Source organism: Protopterus annectens, chromosome 2.part1 (genome assembly GCF_019279795.1).
Source record: "Protopterus annectens isolate FY-2018-M chromosome 2.part1, PAN1.0, whole genome shotgun sequence".
In the NCBI taxonomy this organism is placed as follows: Eukaryota; Metazoa; Chordata; order Ceratodontiformes; family Protopteridae; genus Protopterus; species Protopterus annectens.
The window spans coordinates 781,957,604-781,977,113 of NC_056729.1; the positions used below are offsets into that span (position 1 = coordinate 781,957,604).

The 19,510-nt window shown below is 42.4% G+C and overlaps 1 protein-coding gene across 1 annotated transcript in view; it reads right to left on the reverse strand.

Annotated features, from left to right (window-relative positions):
* Positions 1 to 19,510, reverse strand: part of AASDH (aminoadipate-semialdehyde dehydrogenase) — a 1,090,146-nt gene that overhangs the window by 448,264 nt on the left and 622,372 nt on the right. Inside the window, exon 10 of the mRNA XM_044062487.1 lies at positions 11,606 to 11,721. Within this exon, the coding sequence (XP_043918422.1) occupies positions 11,606 to 11,721 (116 nt within the window). The remainder of the gene's footprint in view (positions 1 to 11,605; positions 11,722 to 19,510) is intronic.

The window sequence follows — 19,510 nt, forward strand, 5'->3', positions numbered from 1 at the left end:
AATCCAGTGAACCAGGCATCAGGGATTGCAAAAGCATCTCACTGAGTACAGGCAAACTGGCAACTAGCTTAACGGAAGCGTCGTTGGCAGTTTCAGACCTATGTAATTTGTCTCTGTCGTTATCCTTACGTTTTTTCAGAAGATTGGTAGTTGGATGGCTTACCGAAGCCATTTCAGAATACGGAGATCGAGAATGAAAGTATTTAGCGACAATAAGGGCCCAACAATTAATAGTTCAGGTGTTGAACAAGGCACAAAACTGACAGCAAGGTACGTCGTGGTCTGGGCCTAGACAGGTGACGCAGTAAAAATGGAAATCTCGGTGTGGCATTTGCTTTCCACAGGCAAGACAATTGTTAACTTTTTCTGACATCGGTTAGAGCAAGAAAAAAGGATCCCCAATGGGGTACTTAGCTTAGAAGACTTCAGGATAATTCAATTTGGAAACAAAAACTCAGGTAGCGGCCAAGCGGCACTCGTGCAAACTGCTTCTTCTTTGGGCTCCTCAGCAAGAAAGACTGATGTAATGACGTCGGCTGCCTGTTTTTATACCCCTGAAGACCTGATGTCAGACCTGGGACGACACCAACTGAAATACTAAGTCTCTGGTATTCGGGCCGAGTGAGGGCTACCTGCAAGCAGATAACCCAAGTGTGATGACTGCAACAGCGAAACATGAAGAACATCTACACTTGCCAAGGCCAGCAACGGGCAATTTGATTACCTTGGCCTTGCACCTTATTGCTTTCTGAACAACCTTTGCTATCAGAGTAAAAGGACGAAAGGCATACAGAAGACTCAGGGGCCAACTGTGGACTATAACATCCTTCAGTGACTGTCCTTGTGGACGGATTAAGGGCAGAATAACTGCACTTGTAGTTTAGGTACAAAGCAAAAAGATTACAGCATAGTTAGCCACAGTGGCTGAATATCTGATCCATCACTGTTTGATTGACTGACCACTTCTAAGCCAGTAGGATGGATCTGGCTCAACTTGTCCACTAACATATTGGAAGTCCTGGAAATATGCATTGCTATTAGAAAGTGATAGGAAGGCAACACCCATTGCCATACTCTCATAGCCTCTCAGCATAGTGGATATGAATGGGTTCCACCTTGCTTGTTGATGTACCAGACTACTGACATGTTGTCTGTCTGGATGGAGATCACACTCCTGATGAGAGCATTCTGGAAGGTCTGCAAATCTAGAAGGACTGCCATCATCTCCAGAACACTGATGTGGAGAGTGGCCTCTGTGTTTGACCATAAACCTTGAAACGTCTTTCCTTCAAAATGCCCCCACCCACACCACAGCAGGGAAGTGTCCATTGTTATTATGGCCATGGGGAATGTAGACAAAAGACTGACCTTTTACGAGAACTGTGAAGGTCAACCACCATATGATGCGTCTTACAAACTGTCATTAGGCAAATCTGCAGTTGAAGAGGATGAAAGAACTAGGACCACAAGTGTCCACTGAAGAATTTTCATGTGGTAATTGGCTAGGGGAACTAGCATTACTGTGGAAGCCATTAGTCCTAGCAATCGAAGGATAAGCCTTGCAGTCGGTGAGGGATGCTGCCATAGAGAATCTCTCCTGGATTTTGGTAGAGTATCTGGTTGCTCATGTTTAAGTGGTATACAATGAACTCTATTTGTTGTGTGGCTATCAATTTGCTTTTGGAGTGATTGGCTGTGATCCTCAAATGATGGAGAAACTGGAGCAAGAAGTCCCTTTGCTAGAGTAGAAGATCCCTGGTTGCTGTGGTGAGGACCCAATTGCCTAAATATGAGAACATCCAGAACCCTGGAAGCCTGAGGTGTGCTGCGCCAACTGCCTCACATTTGGTGCACACCCAGAAGGCTGTGGTGACACCAAAGGGCAGTACCCTGAATTGAAATAATTGGCTCCCAACTGGAAATGGTGAAATCTCCTTGATTATCTTGAAATCTTGATATGGAAATAGGCATCCTGGAGACCATTAAGCATATCCAGTCATCTTCCTCAATAGAGGTAAAATAGACAAAACCATAAATAACTGGAACTTTGCTTTACAAGCTGATTAAGATGACTGAGGTCCAAAATTAGCCTTGGGTCCCTTGTCCTTTTTGGAACTAAAAAGAAACTGGAACAACCTCTGGATTCTAACTGGTCTAGGGTTCCTGTTAGATCATTCTTCTTCCTAACCATTTTAAGACTTCTGCTGTTGCAGATTCCATCTGATGGGGTGGTACCATGGCAATCCTTCTTTCAAGAAAGGGAAACGACGGGTATTATTATAGCATCTCATGAATATCCGTAGCACCATGTATCTGATGTGTTGGCCTGCCAGGCTTGGAAGTGCAGGGCTAAGTACCTCTCCAAATGCCTCTAGAGTGCAGCAGTTGGGCAATCCTTCAGGAATGCTGAAAGGATTTCTCGGAAAACAGATCATGAAACCCTTGATTTGCAGTGTGCCTCTAAGGCAATTTCCACTGAAATTGCTCCCCCCCTGTCTCGAAAGGATATATCTGCAGAAGCATCCAGGCTGAACATTTGAGATTTTCTGAACCAAATTTTGCTTAAAACCTCTCTGATTCCTGGAGAAGGCTCTCTGAGGGATGGAGAAGTGGATTCCAAGGCCAGAAACCGTCTTACCATCCTGCTCACTCCTGGTGAGAGTTTCCTTACTTTTTAGCCCACAGAGAGTGGAGCCATCAAAGGGAACATTAAGGAAGGACATCTTGAAGTCTTCTGCAAAATCACAATCATATCCAGGCATGCCAGCAGATGTTTATGCCAGTACTTGCTGCTCTCGCCATACCATCAGTGGCATTAGAAGGCAGACACATGGATATGTTAGACACTGATTGTAAGGTAGCCACTTCGGACTCTCATCATTTTCTGAATGTCTGACGGTATGTTACCTGAGAAGAATTTGGTGAGTTCTGTCAGGTTCCTCTGGAAGCATGTCATGTGGTCAGGTAGTTCAGTGCTCTAAGTGTGAAAGTCACTGAAGCATACAGCCATTTCCCAAATGTGTCCTGTCCAGTGCTTTAGATTCCCTATTAGGTGGATGAACAGATGTACTCTCCTCAGCAAGCTCTTTTTTTAGTGGCTGCCACCACAGCTTTGACATCTTCTGGAGGACCCTTGCTCCAGTATGCTATATTTTCAGATGCTACCAAAATTTTGTCTGGCATTTTAGGTATTGGTTCTATCATGTCAGGATGCTTCCAAACCTGCTGAGCTATCAGGTCTAGGAGTTCATCATCATGTTGTACCACCCAGAAGGTAGAAGAGCCAGCTCCAAAAGCCTCAAGGAACACAAGACTCTTCAATGGAGGGGGGTAGCAATTACCCAACCCCCCTTAATAATCCCTTAATAATAAATCAATTCCAAAACGTCACCAAAGGTGATGGCCTCTAGAGGGGATCTGGGGACCAATAGCAGTCATCCAAGTCCATGTCTTCAATGACTGATTCCAGAGAGGAATCTAAATATTTCCTTTTACATGTCTGTTTCCTAGGACACTGCTTTGACTGGGTTTCTAGAGGTGGGTTGGAATCGGACAGGGAACACGTGCTGAGCAGTCCCCACACTAAGGGAAGCTGACTATCCCTGTTAACGAGGTAGTGTGTAGTCAGATGCAATATCCAAAAAGTTTCAGATGGAGCCACTTATCTTTGCCTTGCAAAAACCCTTTTCCAAAGCCTCAAATTCTGAGGTAGAGACCGGGTTTAAAAAGATTCCTGCTCCATCATGATATGATGAAATAAGAGCCTCTCCCAACATTACTCACCCCAGTTCCAAAGCTGACATCAGAGACAAACTATCTAGTGCAGAGGCATTATGTAAGAGATTTGGATCTGAGAGTTCTGGTATGGATTTTGAGTCCTGACACTGATGCTTCAGCTCAGAGACTCTTCTTGATCCAAAGCCATCAGAGTTGAGACAGTAAGGGACAGTCATAAGTTGAAGTTGATGTAACTACTGGTTCCAACATGGGTGCCATTGGAAGGCTCAAATCCATAGGCCTCAGATCCAAAAGGCAGAGTAGGACTGGAGGAATTAGTGGAGAGTAGTTGGAGATGTTCTCAGAACATTCTGTATGGACACAGCCAGAAGAACTCTTAGCTGAATTTGCATCCAAAGGAATCTCTGCATTGTCCTGTCAACATAGGGTCATAGGTAGGTACTAGGCTATTGGCCCTAGGGTCTATATAAGCCTAGCCAAAAAGGTACGCTGGCTTTCACCACCCAAGAAAATTATTTTCCTGTGCCCCTGTTGAGCAGAGCCACAGAAGTGATCCCCGGGGTGAATTTGCTATTTCCCATCCAATTATCAAGATTTTTCTTGAAGAGTGCTAATGAGGAGCTCTGTTTGACATAGATAGGTAGTCTGCTCCAGAGTATGAGAAGTCTCTGGGACAGGAATCTATCCTTCCAGCATGTTCCATTTATTGTGGTGACAAGGTTTAGGTCCCTACAGCGTGCAGCTCGAAGGGACTGGGGTTTCTTTAAGTGGAGCATGTCCAACAACAGCTCTGGGTTTAACATAACTTTGTATGTTAGGCAGAGATCGCCTCTGAGTAGGCGATATGCGACGGAGTAAAGCTGGAGTTTTTTGAGACGGTTCATGAGGGCATCTGTTTGAGGCCAATAATCCTCTTTGTGAGGTATTTCTGTGGCCTTTCCAGTTGTTGTAGATGTCTTATGAGGTACATACCAAAAGGGGCGTTGTACTCTATAATGGGTGTAATGAGTGATGAGTAGAGGGGAACAATGACATATTTTTTTCCAGGATGAGAAACCTGTTGTGATGAGGTGTGCCACGTAGAAGGATTTCCTGACCACTGTGGTGATGTGATTATGAAAGGAGAGTCTACTGTCCACCTGTGTCCCAAGGTCTCATCACACTTTCGGTGTTAAGTAGACTACCACCTATGTGGTAGTTCATGGGTACAGAGTTTTTACCAAAGGGGATGACAATGCACTTTTTGGCATTGAGCTTCAGGCCTTGACTTTGACACCAGGCATCTGTCTCAGTGAGGCCCTTTTGTAGGATGTCCACATCATTAGGAGTTTCAATTATGGCTCCTAGTTTGCTCTCATCTGCAAACTTCATTAGCCAAAGACCTTCTGTGTTAGCCTGTACTTCAGAGAAGTAGATACCAAACAGGAGAGGAACCAGGATTGAACTCTGTGGTACTCCACTTGTCACTGGTCTGAAGTCGGATTTGGAGTCTGCTACTTTCACAGTGTGGGTTCTGCCCGTAAGCCAGTTGGCAACCCATCTTGTGACATAGGGATTTATTCCTAGTTTAGTGAGTTTATCTATAATTCCAGAGTGGGGGATGGTGACGAAAGCCTTGGCGAGATCTAGATAGGCTGTGTGAACCACCTTACCCTCATCTCTGGCTTTGGTGACTGCTTCAATGAAATCTATCATGTTAAGGAGACATGATCTGCCTTTTACAAATCCAAACTGGGTGGGGTCTAGAGTTTGGAGATTACCAATGTCTTTGTTTATGAGTTCTATGATAATACGTTCCATGGCCTTGCAGACCAGGCTCGTCAGGCTAATGGGGCGGTAGTTCCTGGGGTCCATTATGGCTCCCCCTTTGTGGAATGGGATAACTGTCGCAGTGCGCCATTCAGTGGGCACAAAATCTGAAGTGAGGCTATGATTGAACATGGTACTTAGATGGGGTGCCAGTTCGTTCTGTAGTTCGTGTAGAATGTAGCCTGGGATATTGTCAGGTCCCAAGGATGCTGTGTTCTTGGCTTTGGAGAGTGTGTTTTTTACCTGTGCAGCCATAATTACAGGAACTTTGCATTCTTCTGGTATAGAGATGGGGCCTCTAGGGGATGAGAGGGGGGTAAAGTTAGCACTGAACCTATCTGCCACTGTTTCAGTAAGGCTTCTTGATGACAGAAGTGACCTGGAGGACGATGCCACTGATGATGGTCTGAATGAATACCTCTCTTGACGAAAGGGGAAAATGGAGACAAGGACTCACTGGCTCCAGTGAAAAACGAGGAGGAGGAGACCAGATCAGAAAGAGAGTTGAATCTGATAGGCATGATAACTTCAGCAGTGGACCCAATTGTTATGACAGGACTGGAGATGTTTTTCTCAAGTTTTCTGACCTCTTCTCAGATTTGTCCTTCTCTTTTTCGTTTGATTTCTCTTTCTGTTTAGATTTCTCCACCGTCTTAGCTGGAGAAACTGAAGGAGTAACAAAGGAAGTTGACTGCCTGACTGAGGAATAAGATAATTTAAGACCAATTTGTCTCTATGGCCTTAAATGGCCCTAGAACCAAAAGATGACCAAGCCTCACAGTCTGTCTCTAAGTGGACTACTCCGAAACAATAAACATAGAGGAAGTGTGGGTCCTATGGGGAGGATATTAATGCTTCTTAAACCCCTGAACTTTGTCTGACATAAGACTGGCAAGGTAACTTAAAGGAAAATTCAAACTATAAAAACAAAACCACTATAATAACAGTATTGAGAGGACTATACTAAATTAACATACAAATATGTACTATAATAACAGTATTGAGAGGACTATACTAACTTAACATAGAAATATATACTATAACAACACTATTGAGAGGACTATACTAAATTAACATACAAATCTGTAAAGAGTATCTTTAAGAAAGGGTAGAAAAGTTTTATGAAAAAATGCAGAAACACACACACACATAATTCTAAACATGGGAGGAAAAATGTAATGATCTAACTTCCCAAAAACTGGAAACCAACCTGAAAAAGTACTTATCGAACTGCTGAAAAATCAAAGTCCTCGAAAACACAGCCTTCATGATCAAGCGGCAAATGAAATCAGATGTTTTTAATGGAAAAGAGGCATTATGTATAGGGAAGGAGTCAGAACATTGGACCCCCAACTTCTAAAGATGCAGAGCTTGGATCCGATAACCCAAAGGTTGAATCAGACAAAAAAAGGACATCGGACCGGAAGATCCAATTAAGATTAACGATCTTGCCAGTTAAGACTTGGTCTCTCATACCTCAGTATAGCTTTAAAAACAAACTAGTGAGCAGTTCAGGAAATCATAACTTCCACACTGTCTGGTATAATTTCTAATTACTTTATACCGTTTAATGTAATAACCCATTTTAACTACTTCAAATTGTTTAATTTAATATCCCAATGATTTATTTCAGTCACAACCAAAATATAGTGCCAGCAACTCTATGGAATACAGACATAAAGCTAGAACATCAACACTAGAAAATCAGATTTGACTACTAATCTAAATCCCAAGTGCTTAAAAATTCAGCTGCAGTTAGAGATGAGAGCTATTTGTTGAAGTACGTCTCACCCATCTCAAAGAGAGGAAAGCATGTGACATATTGCACAATTCTTACAGGCCAGTGACATGACAGAAGCAGCAATGCAAGGATCATGATGAGGCACACTGGTCTGGACACACACACACACAGACACACAAACACAGACACACACACACACACACACAGACACACACACACACACACACACACACACACACACACACACACACACACACACACACACACACACACACACACACACACACACACACACACACACACACACACACACACACACACACACACACACACACACACACACACACACCACTGTGAAAAGCCCATTAGCAACAAAGAAGTGGAAATAGTTAAGATGTATGGAAAACCTTCTGATGCATGCAAGTGACATTCACTGAAAAACCTTCTGATGCATGCAAGTGACATTCATAAACCCCTGTCCTTGCTTGTATTTCCTGATGTCCCCGGATGCCACGAATGAAGGATGAGGGAATAAACAAGCCAAATGGGAGTGAAGACTCAATGGACATGGGAATGTGAGAGGGAAAACAGTCAAAAAACACAAAGTTGCAAGCATCATAAGAAAAACAAACTAATAAATATTACACAAACTATCAAGCAGGTGTATAGCCCAAAAGAAATCTAAAGTAGCCTCAAAGACAAAATATTATACAGAAAAGATTATACATTCGGCAAGAAATATTTAAATCAAGTATAAGACAATTTTTTTACTACAGTTTTAATCCCCTCTTCCTCACACTTGACCATCCAGCCATGTCATCCACTCCTGGTTTGGAAGACACAAGTAGGTAGATGTAAGAATTGGTGACAATGGTGGTTATACTGTGGGAGGTAAGGAGTTTCTGTTATATTCCTAACAGCTTTCTACCTGTCAGATGACAAGCGATGTGCAATGTAAGGCTAGAATGATCTCCTTGTAAGTGGGTACTTTCACACACTTGTGATGCTTGACTGACAGGCAAGAACTCCTTTGTCACAAACATGCTGCCCAAAGTCCCTGCACAATGAAGCTCAGCAGATGGCGTTTCTCTGGTGGAACTTAACTGACACACACTCTCTGAGATGGATGAGCTGACTACGGCTTCTCACCATCATCACTCCATGAACAACTCTAGTACACAAGCTGTTAACTGAACAGGACTCATCTTGGATGTAGTCAGGGCTCTATCATTCTGTACCATGCAGAACACCTGTAAAACACTGAATGCCTAATAAGCACATATAGGGTAATGCTTTGTTCATGCAAAGTAAAAACAGGCCAATGACAGATTAGAGCACATCAAACTTAGAACTCTTTAATGTAAAAATGCAGGAAGACTATTCAACGTGGGCTTGGTTAAAAAAAAACAACTCAGGAGCAGGGTGGAATACATAAGCATATATGACTTACAGAAAGCAAAACTACAGGTTCACAGAAAACTGCACAAGAACATATGAATAAATGTTTAAACTGAGCTTGATCTAGAGTGTTGCACTCAATCAACATGCTCAAATGATTCCTCTGCTGCAGAAACTAGCCATTCAGATTTTAAGATGCAAATTTATGAATGCAGTAAACATACTGAATATTTTCATAGCAGTGATATGCTCAGGAAAAGTGATCACAAGTAGTGGTCAAACTATAGAGTCTTCCAGGTTCATGATAAAGAGTTGGTGGGGATGGGTAGGAGGCTGTCTGTTTCAGAAGAAGCATGCCTTAGGGACCTCATAAAGCAGCAATGAAGACTGGAAGAACTGGTAGTGCCCAAGGTGAAGCAGTTTACATTAGGAGAACCACGATAAGACTGACTCTACCAGCACTGGATACAAAGCTTAATAGTTGATACAACTTCCAGTAGTAATCTTGCACTGGGAATTGATATGGCTCTCTCTATATTTTACTTGACATACACTGAAAGTTCAGGGTAACAACAGCAAATGCATTCCCTAATGATGGAAGGCTATATTTAAATGTAGGAATGAGTATCCATTTACAAATAACTATGACATTGTTAATTAATACATGGAAGGCACTGTAAGTACACCCCAAAAACATCTCAGCTTCTCACAGACCCCATCAAGTTGAGAGCTGAAGAGGTAAAGAGATGAAAAGCCTAGCCAAAGTCGAGTGCAGCTATACTTTAAAAGTGTTTCAATGAGTAAACATCCCAGCCAGGAGACATCTAGCACTATATCCATAATCCATTTACCCTATGAAATGTTTCTTCAATACCCACATTGCAAATTACAGATTATAATTTCAATAAGAATATTTCCCTCCTCTACCTCCTTTATTAAATTTACAAGTGATTTTTTTCAGTGAATAACACATATTTCCAGTTTGCTTCAATTGAAACACTCTTTAGAAGCTCCACTGAATATTTAGGCAAACTTGAAGAGCCAATGATAAATCCACAAAGGAAATTGTAAACTGTAGCCATCAGACAATTAGAAAATGGTGGCTATACTGACATATGTGTGTGCGTGCAAGTGCATGTGCAAAAAAAAAATATATATATATATATATATATGTGTGTGTGTGTGTGTGTGTGTGATGTACTGGTGGTATGTGCGTATATAAATCTATCTTCACACATACATAAATAAACATACGTGTGTGTGTGTGTGTGTGTGTGTGTGTGTGTGTGTGTGTGTGCGCGCAAAGATACACACACACTATCAGAAGCTATGCACACTTTTTTTTATCTATCTGAAACTCTGGATGCATTACCAACATTTGTCTGCATATTGATATGTCATCAATGGTTTATCAATACCATCAGCACATTATCAAAGCAAATAAAATTTACCATAGACCCACCATATTTTTTACTATAAGCTAAAAAAATAAAGTAGAAGTTTACATACATGGCATGCAGAAAACATATATACTGGCACCCCAAACATCAGAGACCATCTAAAAACCATAAACACAAAATTACATTTAGCTTAACTAAAAATAACAAAATAAAAATAAACAAATAAATTGAAACATGAACTGCATTTTCCATCCATTACAATGGAAAAATAATATACACACTGCACACACAAAATCCACACAAACTGCCCACCCAATAACTATTCACACCTAAATCAAAGCCTAGAAATAGAATTCATTATTACTGAATGAAAAAAAAATAAAATAAATTTAAAAAATTAAAAAAAAAATAAATAAATGCAATTAGCCAATCAGAAAACAGCATTACTGGTAAAAAAAGATCTGATTCTAATAAAAACCTACACAACCTACCCAATACACTATTGAGAATATATGCAATTGACATAGCCCACCTAAGTCAAGTAGTGGAAACCATTACTCTAACACAGAAGAAAAAGATGGGTAAGTGTTATACATGGGGGTATGGTTTGTTCAATAGCTGAAATATCTTACATTGTAGGATTAGTGAACACTGCACTAATCATGAAACACATTTCCTACAATTAGTGTAAGTGCATTATCTCGCCATCAAGCTTCCACTCTGGCTGTCCAGTTTACCTGTTTGTACCCCCCTCAGGGCCAGAAGCCCATGTCCCATCCATTTTTCTCAGGCCAACAGTCATGCACCAGGAGTGATGCTGTCATCCATGGAAGGATCAGGGGATTCTGTACAAGCATTTCCCCTGTGCATTTCTACTTCGTGATCGGAGGTTTAGGTGAGTAGTGGGCATAGTGTAAGACTGTCACTCACTTCTGCAAGTAATGTATACCCACAGACACGCCCAGTCCCCCTTGGAAAAAAATTACTTTTGTAAGGGTCATCTGTCTCCTCAGAGGATCTCAGACACACTAAGTGCTCCAGGAAAGGCATGACTGGACACATCCCCTCCCCTCCTCTCCTAACAACAGTCAGTTCCTCCAGTGCTGGAATTTCTAATCAAATCCCAGTTATCTGTTCACATATCACTCACCAGACACCCATGTGTGCTTTAAAAAAAAATGTATACATACATACATATATGTATACACACACACACACAATATATATATATATATATATATATATATATATATATATATATACATATATATATGTATACACACACACATATACACACATATCTATATATGTGTATATATATATATATATATATATATATATATATATATATATATATATATATATATATATATATATATATATATATATATACAGACACACACACACCATACAAAATCAAGTTTATTTGTATACGCACAAGCAAATACATAGGAGTTACTACACTTCATATTTATCTTATCCATTACCAACATTTGCAACAACTCAATGTTTTCCTCACTTGCCAGGTATTCTGCAATGCTGTCCAAAGTTTCTGCTTCTCTAGTGGCACACTTGTAGACTTCTTATCAGCAGACTTTTGATAAATTCGGGTCAATTCAGATATGTCAACTTTACCTACACAGTAGAAAAAGAAGCAACTGAGTAAGTTTTTGTTTTCTTTCTTCCATTTTAATTTCTCATAGATAAAAGTAAATGCTGTTAAGTATATATTTCCTCACCGTTAAGTGTCAAATTTTTTCCCCTTCAGCTTAGGTTCACCTGTATCAATTACATGGCTCACTATCACTGCATTCTAAATACAAGACAGTAGTATACACCACTAAGATAAATCAGGGTTTCTTTGAACAGTTCAGAGAAATGTACACCAGAAATACCTGTTACAACCAAAGGTCTTAAAAGATTGGCTTTTTTTTCTAGGTGCTTCATTCCCTTCTATCTGCCAACCATCAAGAAGCTCATTTATTCTCTTAACAGTCAGAAATCTCAAGATCCAGACAGTGCAAGGGCCAGCTGGGAGCTGTCATTCAGAAGGATACTGGGGAGTCTGTGTTCTTTCTAGCATTACGGCGATCAGTGTATATGGGAAGAACTTAGCCTTACCTCTGCTTGGGGTATGGGCTACCCACATCACAGTGGGGACTCACAGTGTCCTCTCTCTGTGAGTGAAACTTGTGTATTTGTTTACAATGGCTACTTCAAGGCAATGGCTTTATAAGCTGAAAAACTGTTCCCAGGATGCCCACTGCAATGCTGAATCTCCTTCAAGGGATTATGTCATTGTGGCTATGTGCATCCTGCTCTGCCCCACCCACCACCACAGAAAATCACTCTTATTTTCCCCTGCCAGAACTAGCGAGTGTCTAAGCTGCTAATCTAACTCAGGACACCTGGTTCCTAGTCAGAATTTTATCCTTCTAAGCCACAGGCACTGACTCTTAAAGACTGTCTCCTGATCATATGTCTTAATGAAGCATCCCCAGGTGAGCTTGACCAGGGGTACTGCTGTCATTAACAGCCAAAGAATCAAGCAAGATCAGACACTTTGGCCTCAAAACGTGGAAGAAATGTACAGTTTTGATCGCATCTTACAGAGCTCTTACATCCTGAAGTTACTGTTTGATGAACTGAGATATCCAGTCTTTAACAGCCAGAGGGTGAAGTTATCTGTATGTTCCAAGCATTTTTCTCATTATAGAGTGTTGTCCCATCATATCATCTAACCTCCAGAGCTCTACTGTTTGAATACTTTCCAATTTTTCCAGTCTGCACAAGTCCACAATTTCTCTACACAATATCTTGGCTTTGCTTAAATTCATGTATTTCCTTTAAGAAAGAGCTGCAATGTCAGATACACCATTTGGGCCATGGTGGTAAACTTTGTCACAGTCAAGTACAGAACTGCAGCAAGGTCATTTGGACCAGGATAATACTCCAATTTAACATCCCCACCACAATCTCAACAACCAAGAGAAAGAAAAAGAAAAAAAAACCAGACCTCCAAGTTGAGAATAAATCAATGACACTTTTCAGTTTCAAGAACACAGATAGCACTCCCTAACTACCCACAAGTGTGTCCACTTCTCCCTGCCCTTCATATGCCTTTGGTAAGCTGTTATTCAAAGATGAATGAGCAGTAAACCCCATACAAAAGCAAATGCACTGACATCCACTTCTTGGTGAAAAAAAAAAGAGCAGACATGCGAGCGTAGGAGCTTGATACTAAGAAACTTCACAGAAAATCACTACAGAAATATTAACATTACTGCCAGACAATAAAAAAATAATACAGGGCATTACTTCTTCTTTCAGCTTTTCCCGGTTAGGGGTTGCTACAGTTGATCACCTGTCCGCTCCTGATTGGCAGTGGCGTTTTACAGTGTCGAGTTGCCAGCGCGGCGCCCAACCTTCCACAGAAGGTACACACTCACACCCAGGGCCAATTTAGAGTGTCCATCCACCTACAGCATGTCTTTGGGATGTGGTTGGAAACCGAAGCACCCAGAGGAAACCCATGCGACCACAGGGAGGACATGCAGACACCGCACAGAAGTTACCCCAGCCAAGGATCGAACCGGAGAACCTCATGCTGTGAGGCGGCAACGCTAACCGCTGCACCACCGTGGTCGCCCAATACAGGGCATTACTATTCCTAGTCAACTGAGCGTACTACAGGAAATAGTCGTAGATGAAACAAAAAAGAAATAACATAAGAAATGCTGCCTCTGTTATACCATTTTGGGTACAACAACATATGATCAAAATGTTAATTTTTAACTCTGGGTAAACACTGAAAATAAAGTGTGCTACTAACTGTCAGTTATTCCAGTCACAAGATACTCCAAAAGTCTTCAAAAGGTCACGCAAAAATGCCACTTCCATGCCACAGAAGTATGACCTCCTGACTGCACCCTAAATGGCCCAGGTTTGGGTGACAGACCTGAGAAAGGCGGAGCTGACTTGGATTGTACTTCTTGTCACAAAAACAGGTGGCAAACTTGTTGAATCTGGGTTTGTGGGGATAGGTCTGCACAGAACTACAAAGCATGGGGCTGACCAAAAATAACCAAGACTCCAATCCTAGGACTCAGGCTCAAGTACCTCTGTCAGCCACTAAAGTGAGGGGTGGTCACAGTTAGGATTGCCCAGCAGTCACTTAGATTAAAGCTCTCCAGGGGCCCTCTCAAGTCCTTGTCAGCCAGCTAATATCAGGTCCCCAAACTCTGGGTTGTCACCACCCCAGGTGATCCAAATGAAAGGGCAAGTCTAGGCTTACAAGCAAGAGAGAGAGACAAGGCATTGGTAGGGGAGAGAAAGTTAGAATAGTGAGGAATGCCAGTCAAGTAGGACAGAAGTAATAACAGATGGAGAACAAGACGTATGAAGAAAAATAATAAACATTGTGTTAAAGATGCCCTCAAAAATAACATAAATGCATACATATATAACAAACTACACACCGCATACTACATTTTTCTTGGGGAAGCCCAGCTCTACAAAAGAAGTAGTGCACTCAGAAGTGTGTCCCATTCTTCTTGACTTCTCAAAAAGGAACCAGAAAAGTACATACCCTTACTTGGGCAAAAAGGTACTCCCTCTCCTAAATGGAAGATTAACATAATCAGGACACCTTGGGAAAGCAAAACTGTCAGGAATGAATATTACCCTCAGCTAAACTTCCACTCTGTAAGGCCAAGGACTCCATGGCAAAGCATACCTGATGAACCAGAAGATAAAACCCTCCAAAGGGAAGGCTTCAAAGAACAATGACAGCACTCACCCTGGGGGGGGGGAGGTCACCATCAACCCAGTGCAGGGTTCCCATCCTGTTCCTTTCCACAGACCAATACTAGGACTTGCTCCAAAATGAAGATGAGACTCAACAACAACAACTATCCAGAATAACCAGGACACTGGAGCCAAATGACTGAACAGGAAGCTTTCCAATACTTCCAATTCCTGCAGCTGGACCCCAGCAAGAGGATAATGGAACAGAGCAGTAGAAGGCCCCAGCCAGTATATTAGAAGAAGCTGTCTCCTACAAAGAGGGACAGAACAAACCTAACCAGGTACTGTGGCAGGAGGTCCTAAGCCACAATGGACAAGCAATATTCATTTCCAGCACCCATGCGGCCCAGTGGGATTAACAATATCCCACAGGAAGCATGGGTGTAAAACAGCAAAAAAGTGCAGTTGTGTACACTTACCATAAATGTAGATGTTCGAGTGTATTCACTGTTACAGTCATCACATTTGGGTTATCTGCTTGCAGTAGCCCTCAGTCGGCCTGATTATCAAAGTCTTGGGTCCTACGTCAGTTGCTGTCTCATCTTCCATGACGTCAGGCAGTCAGGGGTATAAAGCATGCAGCCAACGCCATTTTATCAGCTTTTCTTGCCCCAAGATGTCAAGTGCCCCCAAAAATGGGAAGCAATTATATACAAGGTTACACCTCCAACAAAAAGCAAATACACCAGAAAGCTTTAAGCATAGTAAACAAGAATAGAGGTATAGACAATAGAAGTCAGGGGGCTGGAGGGAGGGTAACCAGGACTGCAACAGTCAATACACTCGAACATCTATATTTATGGTAAGTGTACACAACTGTACTATGTTCTTTGTGTTTCACTTTTGCAGTCATCACATTTGGGTAGAATCCCAAAGCTAAGGATGGGAGGAGGTAATTAGATAGCATTAGAACCAGCTATAAGGCCCTGCAAGACTGTAGTGGCAAAGCCAGCTCTGGATTTAGAAAAAATTGACAAGTGGTAATGCTTGGTGAAGGTATGTACAGAACCCCAGGTAGGAGGTTCTAGGATGTCCCTGGTAGGGACACCTCTGAGAAAGGCTGTAGAAGTAGATGCAGCCCTGGTTTAATGTGGTCTTATCCTGTGTGGGGTAGGTTTTCCATGGTGCTTACAGCAGAAATGAATGCAATGGCCTATCCACTTAGAAATAGTTTGCTTTGAAATAGCTTTCCCCTCTGCCCCTGCAGCAAATGCAACCAGCAGCTGTTCAGATTTCCTGAGAGGCTTAGTCCTGTCCAAGTAAAATCTAAGTTGTCTGTGCACGTCCAAGGAGTGCAATATTCTTTCCCCTTTGTTCTGTGGATTAGAAAAGAAGGTTGGCAAATGAATGGACTGATTAAGGGCCACACTGGATACCACCTTGGGCATGAAGGAGAGATTGGTCCTGAGGGACACCCTGTCCACATGAAAGATGATGAAAGGCTCCACAGCCATGAGGGCCTGTAATTCAGACACCCTTCTTGCGGAAGTGATGGCTAGAAGTAAGGCTGTTGTGCAAGAAAGGAATTTCAACTCTGCACTTGCAGCTGGTTCAAAGGGCGGTAGAGTGAGCTTTTCCAATACAAAGTTAAGGTCCCAGGCTGGAGTAGGGGCTCTCCTGGGTGGTCTTAAGTTTTTGGCCCCTCTGCGGAATTGCTTCAGCAATGGATGAGAGAAGAGGGGTGGTTCTGTATTGTAATGAGCTGAAATGGCTGAGGCATGAATTTTGATGGAGGAAAAGGAAAGGCCCTTGTGAAGCATCTCAGTAAAGTACTGAAGAATCTGAGGTAAATTGGGTGCTGCTGTGCCCATCCCATGAGTTTGGCTCCAGGAGCAGAATCTTTTCCATTTTTCAGCATAGGATTTTCTAGTACTAGGCCTCCTTGCCTCCAAAATGTCATCCATCACTTGCTTACTGATGGATGGGAACGGAGAGATCAGGTAATTAGCCAGGCTGCCAAGTTCAGGGTTTGAAGCTGTGGGTGCAGAATCTGGCTCCCCTGCTGAGACAGCAGAGCAGGGGTCTGAGGCAGGTGCCATGGTGCCAGTAATGACACAGTGCGCAAGAGGGGGTACCAGTGTTGGCGTGGCCAGTCTGGTGCAATCAGTATTGTCCTTGGTTTGTCCTGTTTGATCTTTAGTAGTACCTTGGAGAGGAAAGGCTGAGGGGGAAAGGCATAAACTTTTCCAGGTGAAGGACAGGGCATCCACTTTCCAAGCTTATTTGTGGGGAGTCCTTGTGCAGAATTTGTCCAATTGGTAGTTCTGGGGGGAGGCAAACAGGTCTATCTCTGGGCTCCCCCATTTGTTTCTCAACATGTTGAATATCTTTGGTTCCAGTTTCCACTCGTGTGGGTCCAGGAGATTTTTCTGCTTAGGTTGTCTGCCAGTGTGTTTAGCTTTTCTGGCAGGAATTGAGCCTGTAGGTGCACTTGGTAGCTCAAAGCTGTGTTCCACAGAGCCATAGCTAGTCTGCAGAGAGGGTACAAGTGGGTTCCCCCCTGCTTGTTTATGTACCACATAAAAGTGGTGTTGTCCGTCGTTACCAATAATTGTCCTGGAAGAATCTTTAAAAGTTTGCATAGATTTAGCTTTTTCCTCTATCTTTTTAAGTCCTTATTCTGCTTTGTTGCCAAACAGGCGGTCTTGGTTTAAGGGAGCATCCAGCAATTTAGCTTTAACATGATCTGGCAAAGATTGCTCCTTGAGCCAAGCATGCCTTCTAAGTACAGACCCAGTGACAGCAGCCCTGCAAGATGCCTCTAATGAATCAAAACCACATTGCAAAGTATGTTTTCCAACTTGTTCAGCAGAATGCATTAAATCCTGTAATTCTTTATTTTCAGCACAGTCAGGAATCAACATAATTTTCTGTTTAAGCAATCCAATAATATGCTGCTGATACTTTAAAACATTAAACTGGCAGTTTAAAGCCCTAATGGCTAAAGTAGCAGAAGTGTATACCTTCTTTCCCCATCTATCCAGTGCCCTGGAATCTCTATCAGAGGGGGTAGGATTTTTGGCAGTAGTAGCCTTAATGCCCTTGGGTCCCTGTGAAATGGTCTCGGGATCCGCAGTAGGATTTTTAAAAAGGAACTTGTGAGAGTCAGGAACCCTGTAATACCCCCCCCCCCCGATAGTCCTAAAAATGGAAACTATCCCCTCCTCACACTAAGTAAATCTGCAGAGAGCTTATCTAGTATACTCCCTAACCAAAATGGAACCAAAAAACAGCTGAGGCTCAAGAAAACAATTCTTACTCAATACCAGATGCCAATAGTGGGGGACAGGTTAGAATATCTGATTCAGCTTCAACAGAAACCTATCAAGACTAGGCTCCACGCTGAAAATGAAACCAAGGAGTCTGAATAAAGAGTTGAAAGATGAAGCTCTCCCCCCACAGCCTTTAACTGCTTGTAAAGCAGGAAAGCACCAATGTAGAAGCCCAAATCATCTAGGCTAAAAAGAACAGGCCAGCACCTCCTCTGGGCAGAATACCAGGGTGGGATAGCCCTCCTGATGGAAGGAAGAAATCAACTTAATTAAAAAGACAAGAAAACTGGATGAGGGGCCCAAAAGCAAATTACACCTGAAATAAACTTTCCTAAAGGACTATCACCATGGAAATGAAGTATGCTCCCAATGGACACTACCCCTTACCTAGAATTCCTAGCTGGCAACTCAATGCCAGGCCACTTAACAGGGATGAATGCAGGGGGTCCAAACCAGTGGGGAGATATTACACCTACAAACTATGAAGGAAAATACACAAACATTGGAAAAAAATGGGTTATGGATGGATGGAGACCAGGAAGGAACAGGCCACTAAGTGCCTATATGACCCACTTCCCCATGTGAAATGAGAAGTGAGAATAGGAAACATCCCTAAACTGTAGAGGATCCAAAAAGGGTTATACACCAAGAAAAGATACCACCAGCATATTTCCTTTCCTTAAAATGGTGAGCAACCACAACCACACCAGGATATGGTATCTAGGCCAGAAGCTCAGAGACCCAGTAGGAGACTCGGGAACCCTCTTACTTCCCCACAACACCGAATGCTCAGCACCAAGGAGACAATCTATGACAGATTCTAGCAGAGACAATCTGGCTGAACAGCACAGGCCAGAAAAGGGCATTTGGTAATCTGTCAAGAGTGTCTGTGAGGTATCTTCTTCTTCTTGAAAGAGCAAGATGTCTATTAGAAGGGAACTGGACCCCACCATCATAAAGTAAAGCCTCCCAGCCACCAATAAGGAAGGTATCAAGGAAGAGCTGAAGCAACTGTCCAAACACTTTAATTTTGTCAAAGGGAAATCTAGGAACAGACTGCCCAAGCTATGCCAAAAGGAAGATATAAACAGTCAGGACAACTGATGAAGGCACACTCCAGTACTCACAAAGCTAGCTAGGGAACCCACTGCAGACAAAAAAAAACAATTAAAAATATTGGTCTTTACCAACATGGCAGATCGCAAGGTGAAGGTGAAACCTTCCCCGATTCCACACTCAGAAAGGGTCTCAAAATCACTCATGGCACTCTTCATTAGGGGGCAATGAACCTGAAGAGGTAAGACATAGCTGAGGACCCTAATCTGAGGATTGCAACGGCAGTCTTC